Source organism: Heliangelus exortis, chromosome 1 (assembly GCF_036169615.1).
Source record: "Heliangelus exortis chromosome 1, bHelExo1.hap1, whole genome shotgun sequence".
Taxonomy (NCBI): Eukaryota; Metazoa; Chordata; class Aves; order Apodiformes; family Trochilidae; genus Heliangelus; species Heliangelus exortis.
Window position 1 is genome coordinate 89215326 of NC_092422.1, and position 25316 is coordinate 89240641.

The window sequence follows — 25316 nt, forward strand, 5'->3', positions numbered from 1 at the left end:
AATATTATTGCATGGGGAATAGAATTTACCACTGTAAGCCAGTCATAAAACCATATCCTTGGGAGGCTTAACAGCAGGAGGGCTGGGTAGGTAACTTTATCTCCAGAGGAAAAAAAAAAAAGAAAGGGAAAAAAAAATTATTAACATCTTCATGTGTTTTTTGAAAATGAAAAAACTTTCAGTTTTTAGCTGCCACAATTGAAATCCATGAAGCAACCAGCCCCACTCAGCTTTTGGTTTTCCTACTTTTTTTTAAACAAATAATGCCATATTATTAAAAAAACACAAAAATCTATCAAAGAGATGTAATTGGAAAATAATCAGTGAGTTATTCTTCTACTTAAATTGTTCCCAAGTAACCTACCATTTACTTTATGTGCTCATAAATACAGAATAGACACGTTCTAGGCTGGGAACGTCTCCTAGCCCAGATCCATTGATTGTAATTTACTACTCTAATAACCAATGCCACATAGCCCTGCTTTTGTCCTGCATCTGAGCACTTCAGACAGTGCACAACACATCCATTGTGTTCTGTCCTGCCAAGGCAGGATGAGTACCACAAGTTTTCATTGAGAATGGAAAGTTGTAGAAATGTTGGTTGACACACCTCTTCCAATTTTAGTTTCTTGTCCCTTAGTGTTGTTTTATTCATGATATCCACCTGCACTCATAAAGTCTTACTCAAGCAGCAAAGACACCTTGACTGCTGATGATTTGCTTTGGCAGTAGCAGTTCTTGAGTGTAGCAGGATTTTTCCTCAGAGTTTTATTGTTGAGGCCTTGTTTACAAATTCTGAATTATAAACTTGCCTACGACTTCAGTTCTGGGCTTTTCCTCACTGGATATTGCTGGGTTTTTCTCTGTGAGCCATTTCTCCCTCAGAAATACAGGGCTGTGGTGCAGAATGGGTCATGGTCTTCCTCAGTCCCTACAAGGGCTCCCATCAGGTTCTTGGCAAACCTTGGGAGCAGGCAGGACCTGCCCCAGCCTGCTTGCCTGCCTCTAAAGTACCTTCTTCTAAACCTGGATGTATTAGACAAGGTGAAGGGCATAAATCTGCAGTACCATTCTGTGCAAGAAGCTTATGGTTTTGTTTCTTGTTTAGCAGTTTCCACACTGCATTCTTGTAGCAATCTTCTGTGTAATGAGTTTTGCACCTATCAACTAAGGCAGAGTGGGTGAGATTCTGGCTTGCCTCAGACAGTGACAAAAGTCCAGTTTATTTCAGTGGATAAGGATTTCAGCTCTTCTCTTCTTAGTCCTGTTAAAGGACTTAATTTAAGTAACTTAATGATGTCCTGTAATAACTTTATTTCAGAAAAACACTGATACAAATAAAGCTGCAGCAGCAGCAGGGGAAGGATTGCATGCTGGTCCTTGCAACTCCTCAGATCTGTAGACTGTCTGCAAACTGCAGCAAGCCTAAACTTGGCTTCCATTATAACTGGAATGATTTTTAGATGCCCACAAGTCACAGAAAGGCCAAAAACCTCATGTAGGGCGTTCATCTACCAAAGATGTAGACCTTTATGTTACAGCATCAGGGCCTTGCACAGTTTCTACACACCATTTAAAGCAGGTTTATGGCCCTTCTGTCTTTTGAATATCCTAGCCTATCTCTCCTTTATACACTGCCTTACCAGTATCAGTAGAACACAGATGCAGAAAAAGAGATTTCCTGAAAAAATAATACAGAAATGGATATCTCAAAAGTTCTCCAGCAGCTGAAAAGCATCAGTTCTTATAAAATATGTGATGAGTCCAGTTGCATGAGAGTATCAGAGGGTCTGAAAGTCTTCTGGGATAGTCTGCATAACTCTTCAGGGATTCACCTCCTGTGAGTAACGACAAACATCCTAAAGTTATGCTGGTAGAAATTTGGTGCAATGCCACTCTGTATTATTCATCATAGCAGAGTGTGTAGCTCTGTGTGTGCACAGATCTCCAGTGCTTTGTGCCATCCATAGAATCATAGAATCATAGAATTGGCTGGGTTGGAAGGGACCTCAGAGATCATCAAGTCCAACCCTTGATCCACTACCGCTGCAGTTACCAGCCCATGGCACTGAGTGCCACATCCAGTCTCTTTTTAAATATCTCCAGGAATGGAGAATCCACCACTTCCCAGGGCAGCCCATTCCAATGCTTGATCACCCTCTCAGTAAAGAAATTCTTTCTAATGTCCAACCTAAACCTGCCCCGGCACAACTTGAGACCGTGCCCTCTTGTCTTGCTGAGAGTTGCCTGGGAGAAGAGACCAACCCCCCCCGGCTACCCCCTCCTTTCAGGGAGTTGTAGAGAGTGATGAGGTCTCCCCTGAGCCTCCTCTTCTCCAGGCTGAACAGCCCCAGCTCCCTCAGCCTCTCCTCATAGGATCTGTGCTTGAGTCCCTTCACCAGCCTGATTGCCCTCCTTTGGACCTGCTCCAGGACCTCGATATCCTTCCTGAACTGAGGGGCCCAGAACTGGACACAGTACTCGAGGTGTGGCCTCACCAGCGCTGAGTACAGGGGCAGAATCCCTTTCCTGGACCTGCTGGCCACACTGTTCCTGATACAGGCCGGGATGCCATTGGCCTTCTTGGCCACCTGGGCACACTGCTGGCTCATGTTCAGCTTCCTGTCAATCCAGACTCCCAGGTCCCTCTCTGCCTGGCTGCTCTCAGCCACTCTGTGCCCAGCCTGGAGCTCCCCATGGGGTTGTTGTGGCCAAAGTGCAGGACCCAGCACTTGGCCTTGTTGAACCTCATCCCGTTGGAATCAGCCCAACTCTCCAGTCTGTCCAGGTCCTTCTGCAGAGCCCTCCTGCCTTCCAGCGAATTGACACTTCCCCCCAGCCTAGTGTCATCTGCAAACTTGCTGATGATGGACTCAATCCCCTCATCTAAATCGTCAATAAAGATATCAAATAGAACTGGGCCCAACACTGATCCCTGGGGGACAACCACTGATGTTTCATACCCTCTGACATGCAGGCTATTTGTAAAGTGCAGGCTTTTATCATCCCAGCAGCAATAATACAGAGCTCTTTAGAGAGAGCCAGTGTCCTGCAGGCAGAGTTTTGGGGCTGCTCTCTCCCATGCAGCCTTTGCTTGGGTACTCATTTGATGTCATCCTTGCTTTCCCTGCACCAGGATCCTGGACCAGAAACTCTGGTGTTTTGTTTCTTGCTGATTAAGCAGCCCATCATTATCTGGTACTGGATACACACTGTGGATGTACTTTGAGTATTATTCCCTTTGCAGATAAGTTCTTTGGGACACATTCATGCCTGGCAAGACACCAGCAGGGTGTTTCTTTATTTGCTGCAGTCAAGCTCTGCTACACGTGGGCGTCACCTTGCCAGGAGTTTGGCCTGGAGCCTTTTTCCATCAGTTTTGCTGACTGCCCAGTCATGCTGTCTTGTAGCACTTTAGTGCAGGGTGTTGGACACACTGGGAAGAATCTAGTTTATTGGGTTTTTTTAGGTTAGCATAGCATGCCAAATTATGGAAAAGAGACCTGTGTTCCTGTCTGCAAAGTAACATGAATGCAAAAATGTATGAGAAGGGTGCACACTGACCCCCTGTATAAAGGGAACATCCAGCCTCTCAATAATTTGGCAGTATGTGCGTACATTTAAACCAGTTCTTTTGATATGACTATAAAAAGGAAAAACAACGTAATCACATCTGGTGGACTCTAGAGCTGTACATAATTCTGTGACCCTTTGATGTATTTACATAACTCAAAAAAAACGTGGGTTGCATGCATGCGTGCATAGAAAGACAACAGACTCCAGAGCTTATCTGTCTCCTTCTGTGTGGGGTTGCACAGGCATACCCAGATCTGGCTGGTTTTGTACGATAACATGGTTTATCTTGATATTTTAATCTGTCCTGAATATCAGAGTAGAATTTGTGTCTCCCATCTCGTAAGCTGTATTGCTACTTTTCACTATTGCCATTGTTCTGGTATCATGATTTGGATGCACCAAGGGAAGAAAACCAGTACCAAAAACCAGATCCTATAATGAGTATTTCATGCTGCCCACAGCTTGGTGACAGCTATCCTCTTTTCTTGGGGTCTTGGCCAGGGCAAGGTCCTACTGTCCCAACATTCTCCTGTTTATCCTCTGGTGCCTTCTCTCTTGGAGCATGCTCAGGACATGCTTTGTCCCTCATCCATAGCTCTGTAGCTCTGACCAGACGTGCTCAGTTCCTCTGGTTACACCGATGCCATCTACAATAATTTCTTTCACGTGGTGGGTTGGCTGCCTGTTGTGTGACAGGGACTCTTTCCATCCCGATTGTCTGATGGACTTGTGTCTGGCCACAAAATGTCCCTCCCTGGGGTGTTTCCAGGACTGCTGCTGCCTCTCTGATGCCCTGCCAGGCTCCAGTCCTTTAGAGCAGGACTAAGGAAATCTGGTCTTCACTCAGGATGCTGGGAACTGCAAGAAAAGCTGCTCCGTGACTATGAACATCTCCTTCCAGGGTTAAACTCTAAACTTAGGCAGGCACTTAGGAACTGATAACTTTTGGTTTGTGTTATGATTTTCTTGTTTCAGTTTCCTGAAAAGAGATGTCTCCCTAAGCCAGGCTTTAGTGTGATTTTGGCTCTTAGGATAGTGTCATGCTAGCCAGGGGATGAAGAGCAAAATCTGCAGCCACGTACAGACCCTGTGACAAGCTGTCAGGCACAAACATGACCAGCATGAAATTTGGGCTGGGGGTGGAGGAGGTTCTGGCAATAAATACCATCTGGTTCAGCAAGTTAGTACCAGATGTCTGAAAGCTTCCAATTTCAGCCAGTAAAGGTGGAGCTGAAATAATTAAAATTATATTTCTGTTTGGAAAAAGCAAGGAAGATTGTCACAGAGTTTTTTTTAATGATGGGTTCCAGAAATGAAAAGACTAAAGTGGTGTCTTTTGCAAACTAGTACATTTCCTACTTCAGAGTAGCTATAAATGAATATCCAGGTGAGAAAGTATACCCTGCCAAAGGTTGAGTTTAAATTGAAATTCCCCCTTTTAGGATCACTCTGCACAGAAGTGTAGGGAAAAGTCAAATGGCTGGAACAGTTGCATATGCATCTTTACAACTAATAGTGGCTAACATTTGCTTGTCTTTGATTCCCAGACCCATGTGGTGTAGAATTGGCAACTGGTTTGCAAATGTTCTCCATTATCTTCTCTTCTATAAAGAATCTGTCTTCATGGAGAAAAATTGTGATATGAATGAGACTGGACAGACTTTGGACAATTTCTCTTAAATCCCAATAGCTTCATGAAAGTTTGAGCTCTGAAAGAAATATCTGTTTTCCCACTCCAGAGTGACACAGGGCATTTCTGCAACGGAGTCTATACCTCTGATCGTAACTCATGCTTCAAAAGCACAAAATACTGCTGGTGTTGGGTGAACCACCCAGTGAGAACTCAGGAGAGACAGAAATCCCTTCACCTCTGTCAGGCATTCCCAGCTCAGCATCTCTCTGAGTTGCACTATTTTGGGCAAGATGTCAGCCCTGCATGCTCCATCTTCACCCCAATGCAAGGTGACATGCAGTTGGTCTTGGTCAGGGGAGAGTTTGCAGGGCAGGGAAGAAGCAGCATTTCTGGTGAACAAAGAGAGGTGGAGATATCCAGCTCTGTAAGGAGTGTCAGAGCCTCTTCTCTTTGTCTAGGTCGTCTTTAATGTTTCTTCCCAAAATGTTTATGAACTCACCTCTCTTCTGAAACCTGGTTTAACCAAGTAAAATACGTGAGCAGGGAGGAGACACACACACTTGCATGCTGAGCAAAGATGTCAGAGAAGAAGAAATAAGTACTGAGGTGGCCCAAGTCTACTTTCCTGGGTAGGCTTCTTTGTTGGGGGTGAGGTACTGTTATGGCAATACAGTGATGAAAGTGTGCAGACTGTGAAAACATGATCTAACACTGGGTTCAAAATATTTTTCACTTGAATAAAACTGTGTAGTTTCCAGAATCTGTGTATAGTGTTTCAAAATCTTAAAATACAAATCCCATAAATCCAATGAATAGTGTGGCGGGTGTGGATTTACTAGGGAAGGGAGGAGGAGGACTGAAAGTCATGTCAGTGCTATTAGTGTTTCTGTATGACTTAAAACTTAACAACATCACTATTGAAAGTTAACTTTTACCAAGAGACCAAGTCTCTTGCTTTTGAAGGTATTTAAGTTCTGTGGAAAGAAAAATCTTCACTTAAACCCATGACATCCATACCCAACTGATCAGCTGAGCTCAGGCAAGCGTACAAAATGAGATTTTGGCTTGTTTTGGGGTTTCTCTTAAGAGGCCATCAAATCAAGTACATAATTTTCATGGATTTGAAGAGGGATAAAGCTGTCTCCTTTCAGCAGTAAAGGGGAGTTGTACCGAGATCTAATTGGTGATACCTTTAAATACCACAGTTTATAAATGGTTCCCTTACATCATGACAACTGCTTCTAGGGCAAGCTGCAACTCAGTGTTAGTCAGTCTCAACATTGCTCCTGAGTAAACAGGTAGAAACTATCTGCAATTTGTTTTGCAAGTTAGTGTAAATGTCAGGACAGATAATGAAATAATAATAATAATAATAATAATAATAATAATAATAATAATAATAATAATAATAATAAATAATAATAAAGCTGATGCTCTGGAAAAAGATTTTCTAATAGTGCCTTGCTGCTATAAAAAATGAAAGAAGTTCAAGGTCATGGGCAAAGGGAAACCTGTTGCAGGAGAAATGGGAATTTCCAAGTTTTTAGGAAGAATTACTTTAAGATGCAGATTACTTTACGTCACATTCACATTCCTGCATTTTTACATGTTTTCTAGTTTCCTGGCTTATCACTACCAGTGTATTAACAGGTATTTGATGAACGAGTTACAGATCAGTATTGTACATGATTTACATTATATATTGCTATTATTTTAAATTGTTTTAATGGTCTCCCATCCCTTGCACATGCAAAAAACCACACCTCCCCTGCCATAACCCCTCCGTATTTTATTACCAGACATGGAAAAGGGATCCCAGAAGATCCATGCTCTGAAGCGCTGTTAATTGAATGGCTGAACCAGATATGCAACTCTTGTGAATGAGCACAGCTTCAGTGAAATTATACTTAATTTATAGCAGCTCCAGATCTGTCCCACTCCTGCTGTATGTTTCTAAATTGGGAAGAAGGGATTGTGGAAATCCCTGATATCCTGGGTGAATAGAGGGGCTGTGCAGGTCAGAGCACATCCCAGAATCCTTATTTCAGGGAAATTTTCTATTACAAGTACAATTTTCCTTGAGAATTTCAGGTCCAGCTGTTTTTCCTGTATAAAATATATACCAAACAGACTGTATGGAAAAAAAAATCTTAGAGCTTCAATTTGTTCTACAGGAGGTCTGGGGATGGAAAGATACTTATAATTCTATAAAAAGATAAGAGATTTCTATTGAAAATAAAATTTAAAAATATGTTTATGTGACTTGTCTTTCTTTGGTTATGCAGCTGCCTTGGGATCTGAGCTCCTGGTAAACACGTTTGCCTGTTAAAGGACATGATTCAGACTGTCCCAGATCCAGCAGCTCACATCAAGGTTAGTTTCCTGTTTACTGTGAGTCTTCAGATGTTTTGAGAGTCATAAAATTAAAGAATATGTATAGGTACTGAAGGTTTGAAGGTTTTCTTAGATGTTTATAGATTGTGCTACTGCACAACACCGGTTCTTTTATTCCTTGATATTTATGTTGTTGTCTGAGTCAGTCCTGCAGTTTTTGTTGCTGACACCTGTACTGTTATGCTCTGAAGTATGTGAATTTTTTGAGGATATCTTTTTCTAGGATTAAAACCCCTTGATTATACTTTAATATTTTATATTCTTCACCAAATACACCTACTTGAAAAAAGCTGAATTCGTATGTCTCCATTTCTGCTCTATGAAAGCCACAGGCAACCATGGTCCAACTGGAGAAGGAAAATGTCCTTAATGCAAAATTCAAATCCAAGGAAACAGCCTTTTGAAAATATTCAGTGCGTAGTTTTACATAAGTCTTAGACCAGCCATTGAACTGTGCTGTTGCTTTAAAACCAGCATTTTTTTGCTACCTTTCAAAAGCTGCTGTACTGTTTTTACTTTATTGTTACTATTGTTATTACTACTACAATTATCATGCTGTCTTTCTTAACCTTCTTCACTGAAGAACAGGAACTTAGCAGGCCTAGATGAGGATGTGTTGCTAAGAACATTTTGGGGTGTTGTACATGAAAAGCAGCATCTGAGCCTCCCAGACTGATTGGTTTTGGGGATACTCTATTTCTGTCTCATTATTTCATTATTTCAAATTTTGCAAATGACTTCCTGACTTCTTCCAGAGAAGAGTGATAATTCACTTTTGCAAAAAGAAAAGACACTCTTATAGCAGTGTTTTGGGTGGGGAAAGCCTGCTAATCCTTATATACAAATCATATGATGAAATCACGTATTTATCATTCACACGGATTGTGCTCTCTGAAAATACTGCTGGTGTGGTAAGATTGCTGTAATCAAAGATAAATCAGCCATGCTAACAGACTGTAAGTGAAAATCTTTCTTCTTTCTGTCTTTCTGTCTTTCCTTGAAGTTTCATTTTCTACAACTTCTTTCATGGAGTTTCTTCTCAGTTGACAGCTATCTACCAGACAGCAGCTCTCTATAGAAAATATTTATTTTTTTTTTAAACTTATTTTTAAGTGAATAAAAATTAAATATTGTTTTAAACAAGTCACTTTTCCCCTTAAAAGGCAGTGAATGCTCTCTCTATCTGGAGAGATACAATCCCTGGAGTGTTTTTGGATTATGTTTAGATACTACAATGATGAGCAGTCATGTGAGAACTCATCTCTTCCCTCTCTCCAAGTTTTCCAAAGACCCTCAGTCTTCTCATACTCAGTTGCTCTTATGGAAAGAGCAGAAGACCACCCCCACTGTAAGCACTCTTGCTTCAATGTGTCTTGTCACCTAGATTTCAACCAGTAAGACTACAAAAATATTAAGACAATTTGGTACCTCTTTGTTCTGTTTAACTGTCTGCAGTGTCAGAAATAACTTTAAGAAGAAAGGAGTTTCATGCTTTCTGTCAAAACTGGGATCAGAAGCAGGTTTTATTTTTTAACCATGGAATTTAAGAGTTTGAGAGGGCATCTTTTTATGCACGCTTCATATTACAGCAAGTAAAAGAGAGCTGCACAAAAATCTCTGTCGTTCCATGTCCAGAAGAACTTGTAGTATCCTTTTTACAGCAGGACAGAATGCAGAAGATGCTGTTCCACTGAGAAAGGTTATGAGGAAGGTGATTATTTTAATACTGTGTTTGGGACAGGAAAGCTAGCCAAGTAGACATCAAATCCTTCACATTTCTGTTTATGTCATTAGGGTCTGCTTTGGTCTAAATACATTCTTCAAAAAGCTGCCAGGGATGGCTGCTTCATTTAGAGTTTAAAAGTGAATGGAACTACATTCTTAAAAATAAACCTCAAGAAAGTATAGCACATGGAACATGGGGAAGACTTTCTGGTGATATTTTATATCTCTTTTTTCTGTGGTGAGGTACGAGGGCAAACTGAGCTCATTAGTTATTCTTGGTACTTTTATTTCAACTGGACTCTATCAGGTAGGCTACATGGTATTGTATCTTCTGTTTTCTTGAGTGAGCAGATGCAGCCTCATTTGTACACATTTAGAGCTCTAACTTTGAAGATAACTTTCTAGGAAGTGCTTGAATTATTAAGATTTGACAGATTTTAAGATTTAAGTTTTCCGCCTCAATGTGTGCTGAGAATTGATGTGAAAGATAAATGGATATGGTAACATGAATATTCAGAGATGTGTTTTGTTGTTTGATGTGTTTTGTTGTTTTGTTTTTTTTTTTTTTTTTTTTTTTTTACGATCTGCCTTTTCTGCTACCTGGAGAAAATGTAACCGGCCTCACAACTTTTGTTCCATTTTGCTCCGTTTCAAAATAAGAAATGGTAAAGAGCCAGGTTCCAGCACCCAAAGCAGAGCCTGTCCAATTTTGGGAATGCTCTTAGTGTTCTTGTCCTCTTTTTGTTTGGCCAGCTTCAATCCAGAGCTACTAAAATTAGGCTTTACGTTTTTCAGTTTGAATGAAGCATCCACAGTTGATATGGTGAACTGGTGTTCCTGTTGCTCCCTAGCATGTAGATTCACTTGAGTCACAGCCTTGTGTTTTGCCCAAGCATAAAGGAAAGAAATATTTGATGCTGACAAGAGAAAGGATAGGTATGTTTGGACTTCTAGTTTTAGTTCAGCAAAATAAGGGGAATTTTGACTCTTGTCTTCAAGCAGTTCCATTTAGTTCCTATGAGAGGGCTGAAGTAAGACTACTCAGATCTTTAAAGCTGAGTGTGTTCCCAGTGTTTTGTGGGATCACCACCTGAGTTTAATCAGATTTGCTACTGCTAAAGGCCGAAAATAGTACTGTTAGTTTTGATTAGTGGCAAACTCAATAAAAAAAGTGTTTATTTGATTTAGAGCAAAACAAATTACATCTTCCTATCCAGTATCCCTAATTAGAATGAAGACATTGGTTTTGCACAGTCATTTGGGCAGTTTTTGATAGCTGAAAGGGCTTAGCTATAAGATTTTCACATCCATACCAAGGTTTATGTTTTCCCTTACTCTTCCAGAATACAATTGCTTTAACAAGTCTGCACACTGGAGAGGAATTTGTAGACAGGACTCTCTGCAACCAGTTCTATCCTCCCCTTTCACCCTGCCACTGGCACTGGAAAGGGCTGTCATTTTAATTGGGAGCTATGCAGTTTTCTATGTTAAGCATAGTTCTAAGGAAGACTTTTCTCTTGGTGTCAGGCAATCTACTTGTTTTATCACCAGTTGCTGCCAACAAACAGATGGAAAACAGTTTTCAAACAGAGCAAAAGTAGATTTCCTATTCTATGTACCCTAAGGGTCACTTTTTGAAAATGCATCATTTTTGCTCTTTTTCCAGACAGGCTGTTAAATGGAAGTGCTGAATACTGTTTTCACCCAGAAGCTGAGCCTTTGCTTGTCAGTCTGAACAGGTTTGCTTTGGGTAGTTCGTAATTTGGAACCTACATAGCTGCTTAGACTGGTGTTAAATATAACATTTTAACATGAGTTAGATCTTATCAAACTCAAAGGAAAGGTTAGAGTTCTCTTCAAAAAGTCAGTGGCTAGGTTGTCTCTTTGTACAGGCAAGAGTAATTGTCATTTACATACACTTCTTAACATGTTTTTACTTTTTAATGTTTTTTAACTCCTTTCCACTATTATTACTTAAACTCTAATTCTTATAACAGTAGTCACAGAAACTCTGCCAGTGATATTTGAATTTTTAGTGTTTTAATGATGTGTGCTTTCTATATAGTGACCATAATGTAAAACTCCTAATTTTTTAAGGGTTAAATTCTGCTTTCAGCAGCCTCATTTGCAAAGAGCAAGTGATTGCTTGGCTTTAGTTAGCATGGGCCATCACTGAGGAGGGGATTTTGTGGAACCAATTCTAAAGAAAAATGAGTTACAGCTGTTCCTTTGGCTTTCACTGGGAGAGGAAGAGTTCAGGGTACAGCTTGTAGGTAAAGAAATTACTGCATTTATAAAGAATTGAGTGTAATCTGGATAAATGGGTATAATTTTCATTGAATCTAGGCTGATTTATGCTGGTGGAAGATTTGGTCTGTGTATATCTAGAAGACAGGATTTTTTTGCTCCTTGGTGATGATTTTGAGATCTTGGATGACTGAAGAGACAGGTGAATGGCAGCAGCTAAATAGAGGTGCTAGTGGATGACATAGCCACCTTTTGCCTTGTACAACTTGAAAAATGGGGACACTTCATGTCTCTGATAGCTTAATCCAAGAGGACATCTCTTATAAAAAAATTCTCAAAGGTCATCAACACTTTGAGCCAAATTCAGCTGGTCTGTATCCATACAACTTCATTCTGTTCTGTCGATGTAACTACAGGTTGTTGCTTCTGAGTCTATCAAAATGGGATAAGCAAATCTGAAAACTGCATTTAGTGCTACAGTGAAGGAATATCTCTTTTTTTAAAGAAGAAATGAAAGAATTATTCCATAGATGTTTCTAAAAATTACGTGCCTGGGTTATGGCATGTTCACATTTCCATGCACAGCATCCCATGTTGCCATTGGAAGTATAACAAAACCTGATCCCAGAGCTCCTTTGTTGGCCAAAGAATATGTTGAATTTCAAGTTGTGGCAGTGTTGAGATGCTGCTGGATGTACCTAATCTGTTCTGTTATGGTAAAAGCAGATTTTTTTAAGCTGGCATTATTTATTAAGGAGCATATTCTGGGTCTGATATAATCTGTTATTTTTCCTGGAATTGTAGAGTCCCTAAATAAGATCCAAGACTTCATTACTTTAGGAGTTGTGTATGCACAATGCAGTCTCTGCCTGAATAGGCAAAGGGGACAAGAAGGGAAGGAGAACAGAATTACTATTATCCTCCAGAATAAGGAGAATAAAGCCAGGCTTTTCCTCCTGCCTCCTTTTTAGGGTCTTGACTTAAGCTAAGATCCTAGTCTTTGTGGATTCTTTGCATTGCTAAAGCACTACTTTCATTGCTTATCAAATGATACTTGGGCAGCTCACTTAAGAGTGAGAGCATAGAAATCTGAGCCAAAGATACAAAAAGCTTTGCCTAAAGTCACATGTGAAGTAAGCTAATGGCAGACACATTGCAGCCTAGCTGAGCAGGCAATCCATGTGGAGTATGTAATACTACTGTATCACAGTATGTCACCACTGGAGTCAATTTGATAACATACTCCCATCCCCTCCAGAAAATGCAGAATAACCACTCCTGATAGTTGTTGGCTGATGAGCCAAACCTCCCACAGGTATGAATCAGTGATGACCCCATGGATGTGTTGTCTGCAATGGCCTCTAGATGTGAGATGGTTCCCCGAGTCCCAGCACACAGAGGTGAACAAGCTTCTGTGGGTTAACTTGCTGCCTGACAGCTGCTCTGGGATAACTGCTGCATGCAGGCTCTCATCTTGTGGGTTGCAAGTGTCCCTCAGTGACAGATGTGTAAAAGTATTGGTATCAGCAATCCCTGAAGCCGAGGAGCTGTAAGTCCCACCCCCCTTTGTTTACCCCTCACTGGGGACTTAATTCATTATTCTGGCAAAACTTTAAAAGCTCTTCCCCTGCTTTTGTACTGACAGGATAACACCATTGTTTCAGTTTCATTATGCTTTTTACTAATAATGCTAGCTGAGCCACAGTTGATAAATCTTCCTTGAATGATAGCATGGTTTACACTGGGTTCTCATAAAATAAAGGAACTGAGTTTATCATGAATGTGGGTGACACTCCTCCATACCAGCGTTCATTGACCGAACCTCCAAACTGCCAGGCCTAAAATATAGTGTGTTATTTCCATCCTCTGTCAGCATACATCAACTACCTGTAAAAATGCCATAATCACTACTGCGTTTGAACACTGGATTCTCTTGATATGCAGAAATTTTGATTTACTTCTAAGAAGTTTAAAGTTCTGAATTGTAATCAAACTATTGCCATATAGTTTACATGAGTAAATTATTTGTTCTTTTCTGTCCTGGTTTGTTTTGATTTATTTTGGTTTTTTTCTTATTTTCTCTTGAACTCTACCTCTTGTAGAGGTAGCCTTGCCTGAGCAAACACCTCCTTCCTGGAGGAAAAAAGAGATAATGCTTCTGTTCACTATAATTGATGAACTTTCAGCAGTTCGGAGAAAATCCAAGATTGCTGCCAACTGCCAGATGGAAAACAGTGTTAATGACATGTTCCAAGAAAAGTATGTTATTTTGATAGGGGATGGTCTAGAGACTTTAATCTCCATTGTTCTGGAGACTAATGGCATGGCTAATTCCTTAAGTGAGGCCATTTTTAAACAAAAATTATCTTCTCCATAAGCAGGAGAGAGCAAACTAAGGAGTACCAAATGCATTTTCAATGTTCTGGCTGATATATATGTTTTACACTAACCCTTTCTTATGTGGAATCAGATGTGCTCAAATCTCCTTCCTGCAGGCTGCCAGATGATTAAAAGTCTGAACATTCTACTGCAGATGGGCAGGAATCATAAAATGGATGCTCATGGAAACTAGAGTTAGGGTGGCAAGATGAGGGTGGGGAGAAGTTACAAGAAGATGGGAAGGACAAACAAGACAGACTGAGACAAGGACAAGGAGAGGACAAAAAGGCTTTGGGAAAACTGAGAAAAGAGATTCTTCCTCTTCCACCTTTCTAAAGCCTGGAGTGGGGTGAAGGGTTCTGAATCACAGTTTTGGTGTTCTGCCTGTAAATCACTGTCAAGCCCTCTGTCTAAGCAGGTATCTCCTCCTTATTAAGTCCAGGCCATTCCAGCAGATGGGGCCCATGACTCCAGAAGTCCAAGTGTCCAGTGCCGTGTTTTATGCCTCCTGGACTCTCCCTTTTGTGTGTGGCTTCAGTGAGAGCAAGAAAAAGTGCAAAGAAATCTGCTTCAGTGGGCTCCATCACTGTGGTATTTGGACAGTCTTCAGACACTTAAAGGCTGTAATGACAGCCTCCTCCTTCCTTAACAAATAATTACAGAAACCACCTGCCCAAGACTGCCCTTGAACAAATATGCATGTGCTAAAGATGTGCAGAGTTTATCTCCCATTGAGTCAGAGATTACTGTTTAATGTATCATGGTTTTGCATTTTGCCATGATGCAGCCCCAAATATCCCAAGCTACGGGTTGTCTTCAACCTTTCTTAAGAGATTATTCCCCATGATTCATTATTGTGAAGCATTTCCTCATATTCAGATACCCATCTCCCCTTTTTGACTAGCCTTTGTATATCTGCTCTGTACAGATAAAAACTCCTTATTTTCACACTGCTTTTGCTCCTCCTCACCTTCTTAAGGGTGAGATTTATCAGGAGAGCTCAGGGGCAGTTGCCAAGCATCCCACAGCCTGTCTGCATTAGTTCTGGTCACAGTCCATTTCAGGTGATGGGGGCCAGGCAGGCTTCCCCTCTTGACCACTGCAGCTGCATCCATCCTTGCTTTCAGCTCTACTTGTTGCTTGGTCATGAATCACCATGTTGTCATCCTTCTGGTCACACTGTCTGGAGCTGGAAAGCATATTCCAAAAGTTGTTGCTCCTGCAACCCACAAGCAGGGCAAGATGCTTATCTTGGCCTTGGTGTTGTGTTTCCTCTTCACACGATGCTCAAAAATGAATCTCTTCTCTTTCTCACTCCTCCTGTTCTTTCTTTCTCTTCTCCTTCCTCCTTCATTTTGATCTCATATTGCATGCTTACACCAACAACCATCCTTAAATCTTACTTCATTATTTCCTACCCATGTTCTAATCTCAAGACTCTTTTGGACTATTTCAGCAGTCCTGTTGATGTCCCAAAGTTGACTTCATAATGTAATATACTTTGCTGATGGGCTATTTAATTCCCTTCTTTAGATTATTAATACAGACATTACCTCATAAACAGTTATGGGAATTTGATTAGATAACATCCACCAACTTGCTATGTTATCACTTGCCATACGTTTTTTGCCCGATATTCAGTAGGACATTTTGAGACTCTCAGTGCTCTTTCCCAAGCAAATTTGAATTCCTGATGTGAAAAATATTTCTTCTTTGGCTCAAGCCAGTAGTCAGTATTTTGATATTTCCAGGCATGTGTCATTAGAAAGACAAACTGATTCTGTACCATAGGTGTAATCTTGGTGAAATTTAAGGTTTTTTTAATTGAAAATGTGCATCTTGACCTTTTTGCCATAGAAGCACAGAAGGGACTGAAAGGATCACTGCTGTTCGCCCCCCTACAAAGAAAAAAAAATAAAAAAAATTAAAAATCCCATGGCTTTCTTGCCAGTGAGTCCTGTACCCAACAGGCTTTACAGTGGACTCCCTTCAATACCAGATCCTACTCAGAAAGACAGCTTTTTGCTGCCTAATAATCTGCAAAAATATAAGTGTTACCATCCAGATTTACTATACAGTTAAACTAACTAATGTGGGTGGCTTTTACTGTATTACATCTTCTCTGTCCCTAGGCCAGTACTTCTGTTACTTCCAGTGGTTTGGGTTGTTTTGTGGCACAAAAGGGAACAATTTCATCTGCTCCTGAGAGCTGAAAAGAGTGTTTGGCAAGTCCATTATGTATTTCATATTGTCGGTGATTACCTTGGATCAAAGATAAAATTTCTGGGAGTCATTATCACCTCCTTGCAGTACAGTACATGTTTGGTAGGACACTGTAACCTGCTATTTCAAATTCAGCAAAGCAGCACTTAAAAGGATGTAAATAAATCTGCCTTCCAGGATGATCTGACATGATTATTTGTCCATACTGCTTTGGTCATATATAGAGATTTTCCAGGGACCTATAAACCTGGCAGATGTCAGAGCTGTGAATAGCATGGGAGGAATCCTGCATCCTGCATGGCCAACCCACAGACTGAGTGCTGCTTGCTCTTCTGGAGGGGGCGTGGGGGGAAGCACAGTGGGGCATGTTGGCTTAAATCAGTGATACCATCACTGCTGCAGAAATCTGAACATGCACCAACAATGTTGCCACTAGCCCTGAAGGACCCGCTGGAGATTGGAGGGGGAGCTATTTTCCTGAGGGTGTAACATTTTTAACTTCTATGTTTTCTGTTTTCTGCTCTGAGGGGGCTTGGCATTGCGAATGGTAGCACTCGTTTTCTGCCCTTTCAGAAGGAGAAAATAAAATAAGATGGGATAACTTTAAAATGGCAGGTTGTCAGGGAGAGCCTGAGGCTGTGCTGGACAAGATGTGGAACTTCAGCTGCTTTTGGTTGGTATTTGATTTCAGCAGTTTGTGAGCCTTTAGAGAATGGGGAGAGACCTATATTAGGAAGTGGTGAATTGTCTTGGGAAGCTCCTTCTGTCTTTCCACTGCTTACACAGAGGCTCCAGAGTAGTTACGTTAAGCATGAAGGGGGACTTGTAGGTGGCTTTTCATTAGATAACCAAATGCTATCTTACATGGCATATCCTAAATATGTAACACAGAACACCTGAGCCTCCTCCAAACAAGCTGGCTCCAAACCTAAGAGCAATATAATCTTATCAAGATGACATTTTACGCATGTGTAGGAAACCTTTGGGAATCAGGGAGTAGATGTCAGGCTAAGCAGGAGCAGGCATGTCCCAAACCTGAGTCTGGATGTCAGGGCAGGGCTTAGATTTGCACAGCAGAAGCACAGGTGATATCTTGAAGACACTGGGGGCACAGTCTTTGCTCCCTTATCAGCAAGGGACAGGCTAAACAACTTTCCTCCCAGCCTCCAAGCTTCCTTGTGAAGGAAAGTGTGTAGGTGAGTAGGCAGGGACCTGCACAGCCCTCCTGCAGAACTTCTCCACACTGACAATCTGGGCACAAGGCTGCAGAGCAAAGCTTGCTGCGTGGCATCGACCCAGCTGGCATGTGTGTCCAAGTCTGGGACAGCAGAGCTTCTCTGCCCAAAATTTACACTAAGAGGCCCTCAAAATGTACAAAAAATGCTTAAAACTTGAAGTGGAATCCAACTGGGAATTTAGATTCATTCAGCTAGAGAAACTAAAGGAAGCCACCTACTCTTTAGTTACAAGTTCAAAAAATCTTTCCAGTTCTCTCAGAGTTGTCCCAGAACTGCAGCCAGTTGGCTAATGGTGTGTGATCCATTGCAGAGACATTATTAACTCAGACAGAGGAAAATATACTCTCAGTTATTACATGCTAATAAAGTACAACCTAAACAAATTTAGGCAACAGAAGCAATTATATGATTAAACATTTAACTGCAAAATTGATTTTTAAATTGCTAATAATTCGAAGCAAAGCATGCACACAGAGGCAAAGGGGGAGGAAGGTAATTTTAACAATTGAATCTAATCAGTGCTTCAGTTCAAATAGGTGGCTATAAATGTCAAAATACATAGGATCTGATACAAGAACAGAAGTGGAACGAGAATGATGAGCATTCCTCACTTGACCAGATTCCTCTAGTTGGGAGGAAGTTAAGCACATGGAGTGAGGGAACTTTGTGAGATGGGTTATCTCTAGAGCTGCTTCAGATACCAATCTATGTTCCTGAAAAACCTTTCAAAACCATCAGGAAACAGTGAACTGAGGCACAAATTTCTGGATCAACCTTGTGTTTGCATGAGATTTTTCCACATTCTGTTGCCATTGCCTTCAAAGGGGGATAAAGTGTGTCCTTAGGGAATAGAGAGAGGGCTGCTGTGAGGGATGGCTCCCAACAAAGGGAATGAAGAAATGCCCATTTCTCACCTGAAAACCCCCTGTTTTCTGTTGCTCTTTGAATTGCATTGAAAGGAAGGGAGACACTATCCTGGGTTGCAGCAGAAGGTAGGTTTGATGAGGATCAGTGCTGTTGGAGTGTAGCAGGGTGGGACGTTCTCTCTGCTACAAGATTGTATTTGTTTTCATAGTTTATGGCAGGGCTGCTCCCTTTGAGAAAGTATAAATCTTAATCAAATAAAACTGATGTGCTGCCATATTTACCCATCTCACTGTCTGTCCTACATCATGTTTTAGCATATAAGTTACATGACAGAGTTATCCAGGGGTTGCCAGCTGACAAAGAAACAAACCCTCATGTTAAATTGCCTGCAGATGTCCTCTCCTAACTCCTGTAAGGAACTTCTACCAGTTCTCTCTCTCTTTTTTTTTTTTTTTTTTTTTTTTTCTGTGTGTGTGTGTCTGTGTGTGTCTGTGTGTTAAATAAAAGCAGCAGAAGAGGGGGGAAACAATCTCAGTTGAATCTGTGCTAGTGCCTCTGTGCCTCTGTTTCCAGGACAGGAAGCCCTGGGAAGACAATGCAATTTATAGGCAACAGCAAAGAAAAAACCCTGTAAGGATTTCCATGAACTTTAGTGGATGAAATGAGTTGTGGTTATTTTTAAGCCTGGAGATGACTGAATAATGCCAAGTCTAATGCTGCCAAGGTGGGCTTTTCAGAAGATTCAGACCTGAGGAGGTGAGAAGATCTTTATGTTCTGTTGACTGTAATTTATTTGATACTAGAATTTATGGGTTAGAGTTTTGACCAGGCATCCATTCAATTTAGTTCTGATACTAATCTAAAGAAATCAGGATTTTATGTGAAGGACTTAACTTCTTGTCCTGTTTGGCAGAAATCTCTGAGTAAGATTGTAACATTCTTGAAAACATTCACTGTTTTCATTTACATAATTAGGAATTTTTGTTTTGTTTTTCATTGCATGAATTTACTGAAGTTTGTGAACCTTTTGCCTGGCTGTCCTCCTTGGTTGGGGCAATCACAGAACGTTGTTTCTTTTTCCTGGCTGGAGGAGTAAGGGCTATTTATGTGTAGTTTTAAAATACGCTTTCTATGAGTACTTACATGTTCCTCATTGTGATGTGATATTTCTGGATGATCAGTCTAGCCAAAAGCAATTGCCAAAGGTTAGCGGAGAGCAGCAATCCCATTTAGACACCTACATGAAATACCAGCCCTTCAAAAGCTGTGAGTGCCAAACAACTCCCTCCTGGAGTAATGGAAGCTGGTGAGTGCTGACAGCTTCTGAAATTCCAGCCTCATACAACTTCAAAAGAGATTGATTAGCAAGCCCAGCAAATTGGAGGGTTTTTTCTCTTTACTTATTTAACCCTACGTGGAGATTATTATCTGTGCTAGAATAGTACTCAGTCATTGAGGGTGATGCACTAAGAAGAAGGTTCCTCCTGGGAGGGTAGAATTCCAGAAGAGTTGGTAGGTAGGTAGGCAGGCAAGTAGCTGGGTGGGTGGGCAACTTTTCCCAGGTTTGCTACAGGAGAGCTTTGGCCAGGAGTGTTGAACTTTACCAATCAGGTAGAAGGAAAGCCCTGGAGAGCTACCTCTGTAACTCCCCCATACAGATCTTTTTTCAGTAAGGAAACAAAAGCAGTTTTCCCAGTGTTCTTAAACAGCTTTGGAAGTGACATAAACAAAACCAGAAAAGGCCACTCTGAAATTACTGAAATAGGGATGTCCAGATAGGAAATTATAGTAATGTAACTCTTGCAATTGAATTTCACGCCCTGTGCAGCTTCTGTGTGTGGGCAAAGGAGATAAATTTGCCCTGTGGAGTTACACGTGTGTTTCTTTCTTTTGATTAAACCTGAAGCCCTTTTGTCTTCCCTCCTGTGATGATAAAGTGAGGTCCGTGGGACATATAGGATTAGAATATTTTTTTCTGGGAGCTTTATTTCTAAATTAAGTTATATTTCTGGCTTTCTGAAATGTGTTTTGTTTTGGTTTGGTTTTTTAATTCTACCTATCACAAATGACCAGCCACTTTTTCAGTTAAGCAGACCTTTTAAATACAGGAACAACAGGACCATGCTAAAATGAGGAAAAGTTAATTCCGAAAATCAAATAGCAAGTTTTTGTTATTGTTTTTAAGCATGGTAAATAGGCTGGGGACCAATATGCTTGCAAATGACCTAAGTCTTCCTTTCCAGTGGTAATCCGTATTCTTTTGAAAAGCTAATAAAAGTGGTGTATGAAAGAAATTCCTGGGGCACTGCAGAACTCACCCTCCTAGGGAGAGAGCCAGATGTGCTGGTTAATAACCTAGCAAGCATTCAAAGCCAGGGCAGTAACTACTTGGTATCACCTAAGCCAGACGTTCTGTGTTGGTGCAAGGCAATATTGCACACTGGTCACATTTGCAATGAAGAGCTGGAAGACATGTGCAGTCTTATTGAAAGAAGAGGGGGTGGGGGGGAAAAAAAAAAAAAAAGGAAAAGAAAAGGAGGGGACAAGGAGAAAGAGAGGGAGACAATGTGTCTGTCCTGAGAAGCAGCAAAGTAGCAGACACACTCCTCCACATGTGCATTAGTCTGTCAGCCTGGATTCTGTTATCCAGATGTTGGGATGGATCCTATGGCAGGGACCATGAAGGAAAAGGCTTTTAAAAGAAATCATATTTCAGTCGTGAAATTAACGTTACCAGATTTTTCAAATGCAGTCACTAGTGTAATTTTTCAGAATGCCTTAATAAAATAACAAATTTAGTATTTAATGCTTTTTACAGGCATATTTGTCAGTGCCTCAACCCAAAGAAAAGCATACATGTGTGTAAGTTGTCAATCGCTTTTAGAAACAAGATATCTTAGAGTAAACAGCACTTTGAATTGTTCTCAAAACAGTCCTACTGAACCAAAAATAGAGGGGGTCCTGAAGTCTGATAGGCTCCACCCCTCATCATCAAACCCCTTGAGAGCTTTGGCCATCACATCAAAACTATGCTTATGCATAATAAAAAAATATATATTTGCAGTGGCAATCAGAATACATCAACATCAAATAAGTTTTTTTTTTTAATCTCAGATTTGCTTTCCCAAGCACAGCAGAGAAATAAATTACTTATGGCATTTGTGGTATATGTGTAATTTGAACCTGACAGCTTCATGTTACTGGGCATAACGTGTGCAGTGTATAAACAAACACTGCACAAAAAGACAAGTCCCAGCTTTGTCCCTCTGACACTTTGCCTCTGTGACCAGGATCCCAAAAGGAAGGAATGCCATGTGTATTTCTGCTGAGCTCGTGTTTATGTTGAGCTCAGCTCAGCCCTGTGCTGATCTTGCCCACTCGTGGCGGAACCAGGGTGTCTAAGGGGAAGCCAGGTTGAGAGGATAGGAGACAATGTGGATGCCTGTCCATCCATGTTCATTGTAGGGGGAGAGGGAGAGCATCTGTGAATAAATATTTATATGAATGTGTTAAACGATGTGGTTGTTGTTCCTGCCTGTAAATTTTTCATGAGGCCTCAGGAATGTGACATTTACGTAAAAAGATGGTGATATGCAAGTGTTACTAAACTTCATATTCATGACTGATAACGAGTTGCTGCGCATTCAGCTATTGCTGAAAGCAGAAAGTGGATTTGTGAAAACCTGAGGAGTGCATTTGTGACTACATTACAAATAGAAAGAAGGCAATTTTACATCAATATTAGTACAGTGGACTTTGGAAGACGTCTGAATGTTTTCATGCATAATTATGGCTTCAGTAAAATTGTAAATTTATAGACACAGCTTATGCATTTTTTCCCCATGTTGGAACAGTATCAGCTGAGTAGGTCTTGTGAGAAACTTCAGTTGGTAGTTTTGGTAAAAACTAGACTAGAATATGTATATTTCTTTGTGGCGTTTCAGCTTAGGATACGGTCTTGGTTCCGCCGTGCATCCCAAAAGTTAATGGACCTCTTGCATCTGTCCCATGTAGTGCATGTGGAGGTGCAGCAGCACGACCACACCGGGGCAGAAAAAAAAAAAAAAAAGTAAATAAAATAAAATTTTCCTTTCTGATACATCCAGGGTGTAGCTCTGAGTGCCTCTCAAAGATAACCAAACTAGCTGAGGACAGTCCAGCTTTCATGTCGTGCTGCCTGCATCAGAGGCAGGCTGAGGTGATGCTGGCTCGAGCACCCACCCTGCTTGGCAGCCACACCGTGTGGATTCAGAATCCCCTCTTGCACCAGGAGAGGGGAAGAAGGGGTCTGTGTCTTTCTGCAGGGCCTGGAGGAGCCGAGTGTTATCTCAGACACCCATTAACCCCTCAGCCTGCCCCGGCAGTGAGCGCACGCCTCAGACAGGGCTGGGTTGGGAGCTGCTGGGGCTCTGTGGGCGAGAGCTTTCCAGGCGGAGCAGCCCGTCATCACACACTGCAGTTTGTCAGAGTGAGAGCCTTGGAGCCGGCAGGGTGTGATTCATCCATCCCGGCTAGGTCTCTGAGGCAATCTGACATTATTCGGACTGATATCATTAATTAATGAGGGCTGAATGTTATTCTTAGACACTGGATTGAGTATTGGGTAGAGAAGCCTATGAAAGGGTTCTTTGATTTTGGAAAATTCCTATGGCACTGTCAGATTTGCTAATAAAATTAAATCATCTGCCAACTTTCCGACTTCAGCAGCACATCCCTTCTGGAGGCTTGACTGAGTCTCCTCAGTGCCTTCTTGGGATCAAGGGATTATTTGATTTATATTAATGCCAAAATAAAATGATAGATAGCCTCTAAAACTCAGTCATTTTAAATCTATCAGGCGGGCTTTGGAGAAAGCGTTTTTGTTTGTTTGCTTCAGCACAGATTTGATCCTCGCCCTCCTTTGTTTGACTGTGTTTGGTTTAATACACTCAAGGTGGAAGAGAGCCAAAACCCAAAGCTTTTGTGCAGCTTGGTCGCCAGGTTGTGCCTGGGCTCTGCCCCTCAGCCAGGGTGACCCACAGCCCCTACACAGCTGTGGCTAACTCAAACAAACCCAAAATTCAATGAAGTTTTAGTCTATTCTTGAAAAACATTAGAGTTTACTCTGAAGAGAGAAATTCCTCTTGCTCCTAGCACTTGTGTTCTGGGGGGCTGGCCCTTCTTTTCCCTCCTCCAGACCCTTTTCTCCCCAGAGCCACCTCTTGCCCAGGTGCCAGACCTTGCAGGTGTCCAGAATTAGCAAAGCATTTGCAGGCCTTTGGCGGCAGATATATAAATATAACTCTGTCATTCTTTTAAAACCCCAACCCAGCAGGGCTGGGAGCACAAGAAGCACAGCACACATGTGGGCTGGCCCACTGGCCATCACACATGGATCCCATTGCAGCCCTATAATGCTGGGGCCGGGGGGGAGGAGGGCAAGGGAGCTGCCAGCAGGTCAGCCTCCCCCCACTCCTGGTTCATCTGTCTTCAGGCTGCTCTCAATCTCATGTAAACAAAGAGGTTCCCAAGTGCAGCTGGGTCCTCAATTGGCTCTTGCTGCTGTGTTTTTTGGGCAAGGAGGTGGCATGCATAGCCAACTGGTCTGCTCGAGTGGCAAGAAATCATCGAGTAATTGCTGCACCAAACCCAACTCTTTGTGGTTGAATTAAAGTATGTGTTGTCTGAGGTAGGCACTTTGGGGATGCTATCCACTTAGTCACAGTAATCACGTCACCAAGTGTTCATCTGCAGCATGGGTCTGGTTCTTCTTTTAGCAGTAGCACATTGTCCTTGGGGCAGTCACTGCAATACGTGTTTGTGCGCGCACAGATTTACAGAGCTGGGAGCATACCCACAGCCTTCTTAGCTGAATAAAGCACATGAATGCTTTTTTCCCATTATTTTTTTCCATTTGGGAAAAATAATCTGTTATAAACTATGTTGTTTAGAAACAGTTTTAATGTGGTGCCATACGTTCAGTAGCAGAAAACCTGAGTTACCTGAATCCCCCATTTGGTTTGGTGTGGCTTGTGTCCATGAACCAGGCTGTAATCTGTAGTTCTGGCTGCTGGAGTGGGGATTTTTCTAGGTATGTGTGTGTGACTTTAGCTATCTGCTCTAGAGGCGCCCTTAAAGCATTTTCCTTCCATTGCCAGGATCAACAGATGAGGTGCTGGAACAAACTGATAAATTAAAGAGCAACAAGTTACCCAGACCTGATGGTATTAATCCAGGAGTTGTGAAAGGTCTGAAGAATGAAGTTGTTGAGCTGCTCACAACAGAAATATAGGGACACAAGGGAAGCAGAGAACTTGGGACTGACAGTCTTTGTACTTGCTGTTAAAAATAAATGTCAGAGCAGTGCTGCGAAGTACCTTTGTTTGAGCCTTACTGCAAGTCAAAAATAGCACCTAACTAGTCAGTGTAATAAACAATGGTGAAGTTCTAAATACACATCCTAAATCAATGATACGAAAGAGATGGAGTGGGATATATTTCCAAAGGAAAATTGGAAGTCTTTGTTGTACTGCAATTTTTAGAAATGAAAATAAAAAAAAAAAAAAACAAAAAAAAAACGGAAGAACAGGTTAGTTGTTTTAAAAAGCTCAAGGAGCTTCTTAACAAGGGGGAAACTGACATGCAGTCAACCATTAAAAATGCATAGGAAAGAGAAAATAAGAAAATAATTCTAGACATGCAGTTTTTAGCCTGGCACCCAGGATCAGCAGCAGGGTATCTCAAATTGCATCCTAAATCTGGTGTTGTTTAATACGTTTAGTAATGAGCTGGAAAACGGGAAGCAGGGCCCCAGTCAGATTGGAGATAATATGCCTGTTCATGGATTTTTTAGGTTATTCAAGACAAGCTCAAGGAAATACAGAATGTTTCACCAAGCCAAGCAGAAAGCTCTGTGCTATGACGTATCAATATGAAAATGTGTATGAAAAAGGTAATGTGGGTAGGAAAAAAAGATGTGCCACTAAATAACTATCACTGCAATTAGGTACACTGAATACTGCTTTTGAGACGTACTGCATTTATCTTCTTCCATG

General features: G+C 41.4%; 1 protein-coding gene across 4 annotated transcripts in view; it reads left to right on the forward strand.

Annotated features, from left to right (window-relative positions):
* ERG (ETS transcription factor ERG) overlaps positions 1-25316 on the forward strand; it is a 148160-nt gene that overhangs the window by 31408 nt on the left and 91436 nt on the right. For all 4 annotated transcript variants that reach the window (XM_071753036.1, XM_071753064.1, XM_071753028.1 and 1 more), the window contains exon 2: positions 7495-7582. In XM_071753036.1, coding sequence (XP_071609137.1) covers positions 7544-7582 — 39 coding nt within the window. In that variant the 5' untranslated portion in view covers positions 7495-7543. The remainder of the gene's footprint in view (positions 1-7494; positions 7583-25316) is intronic.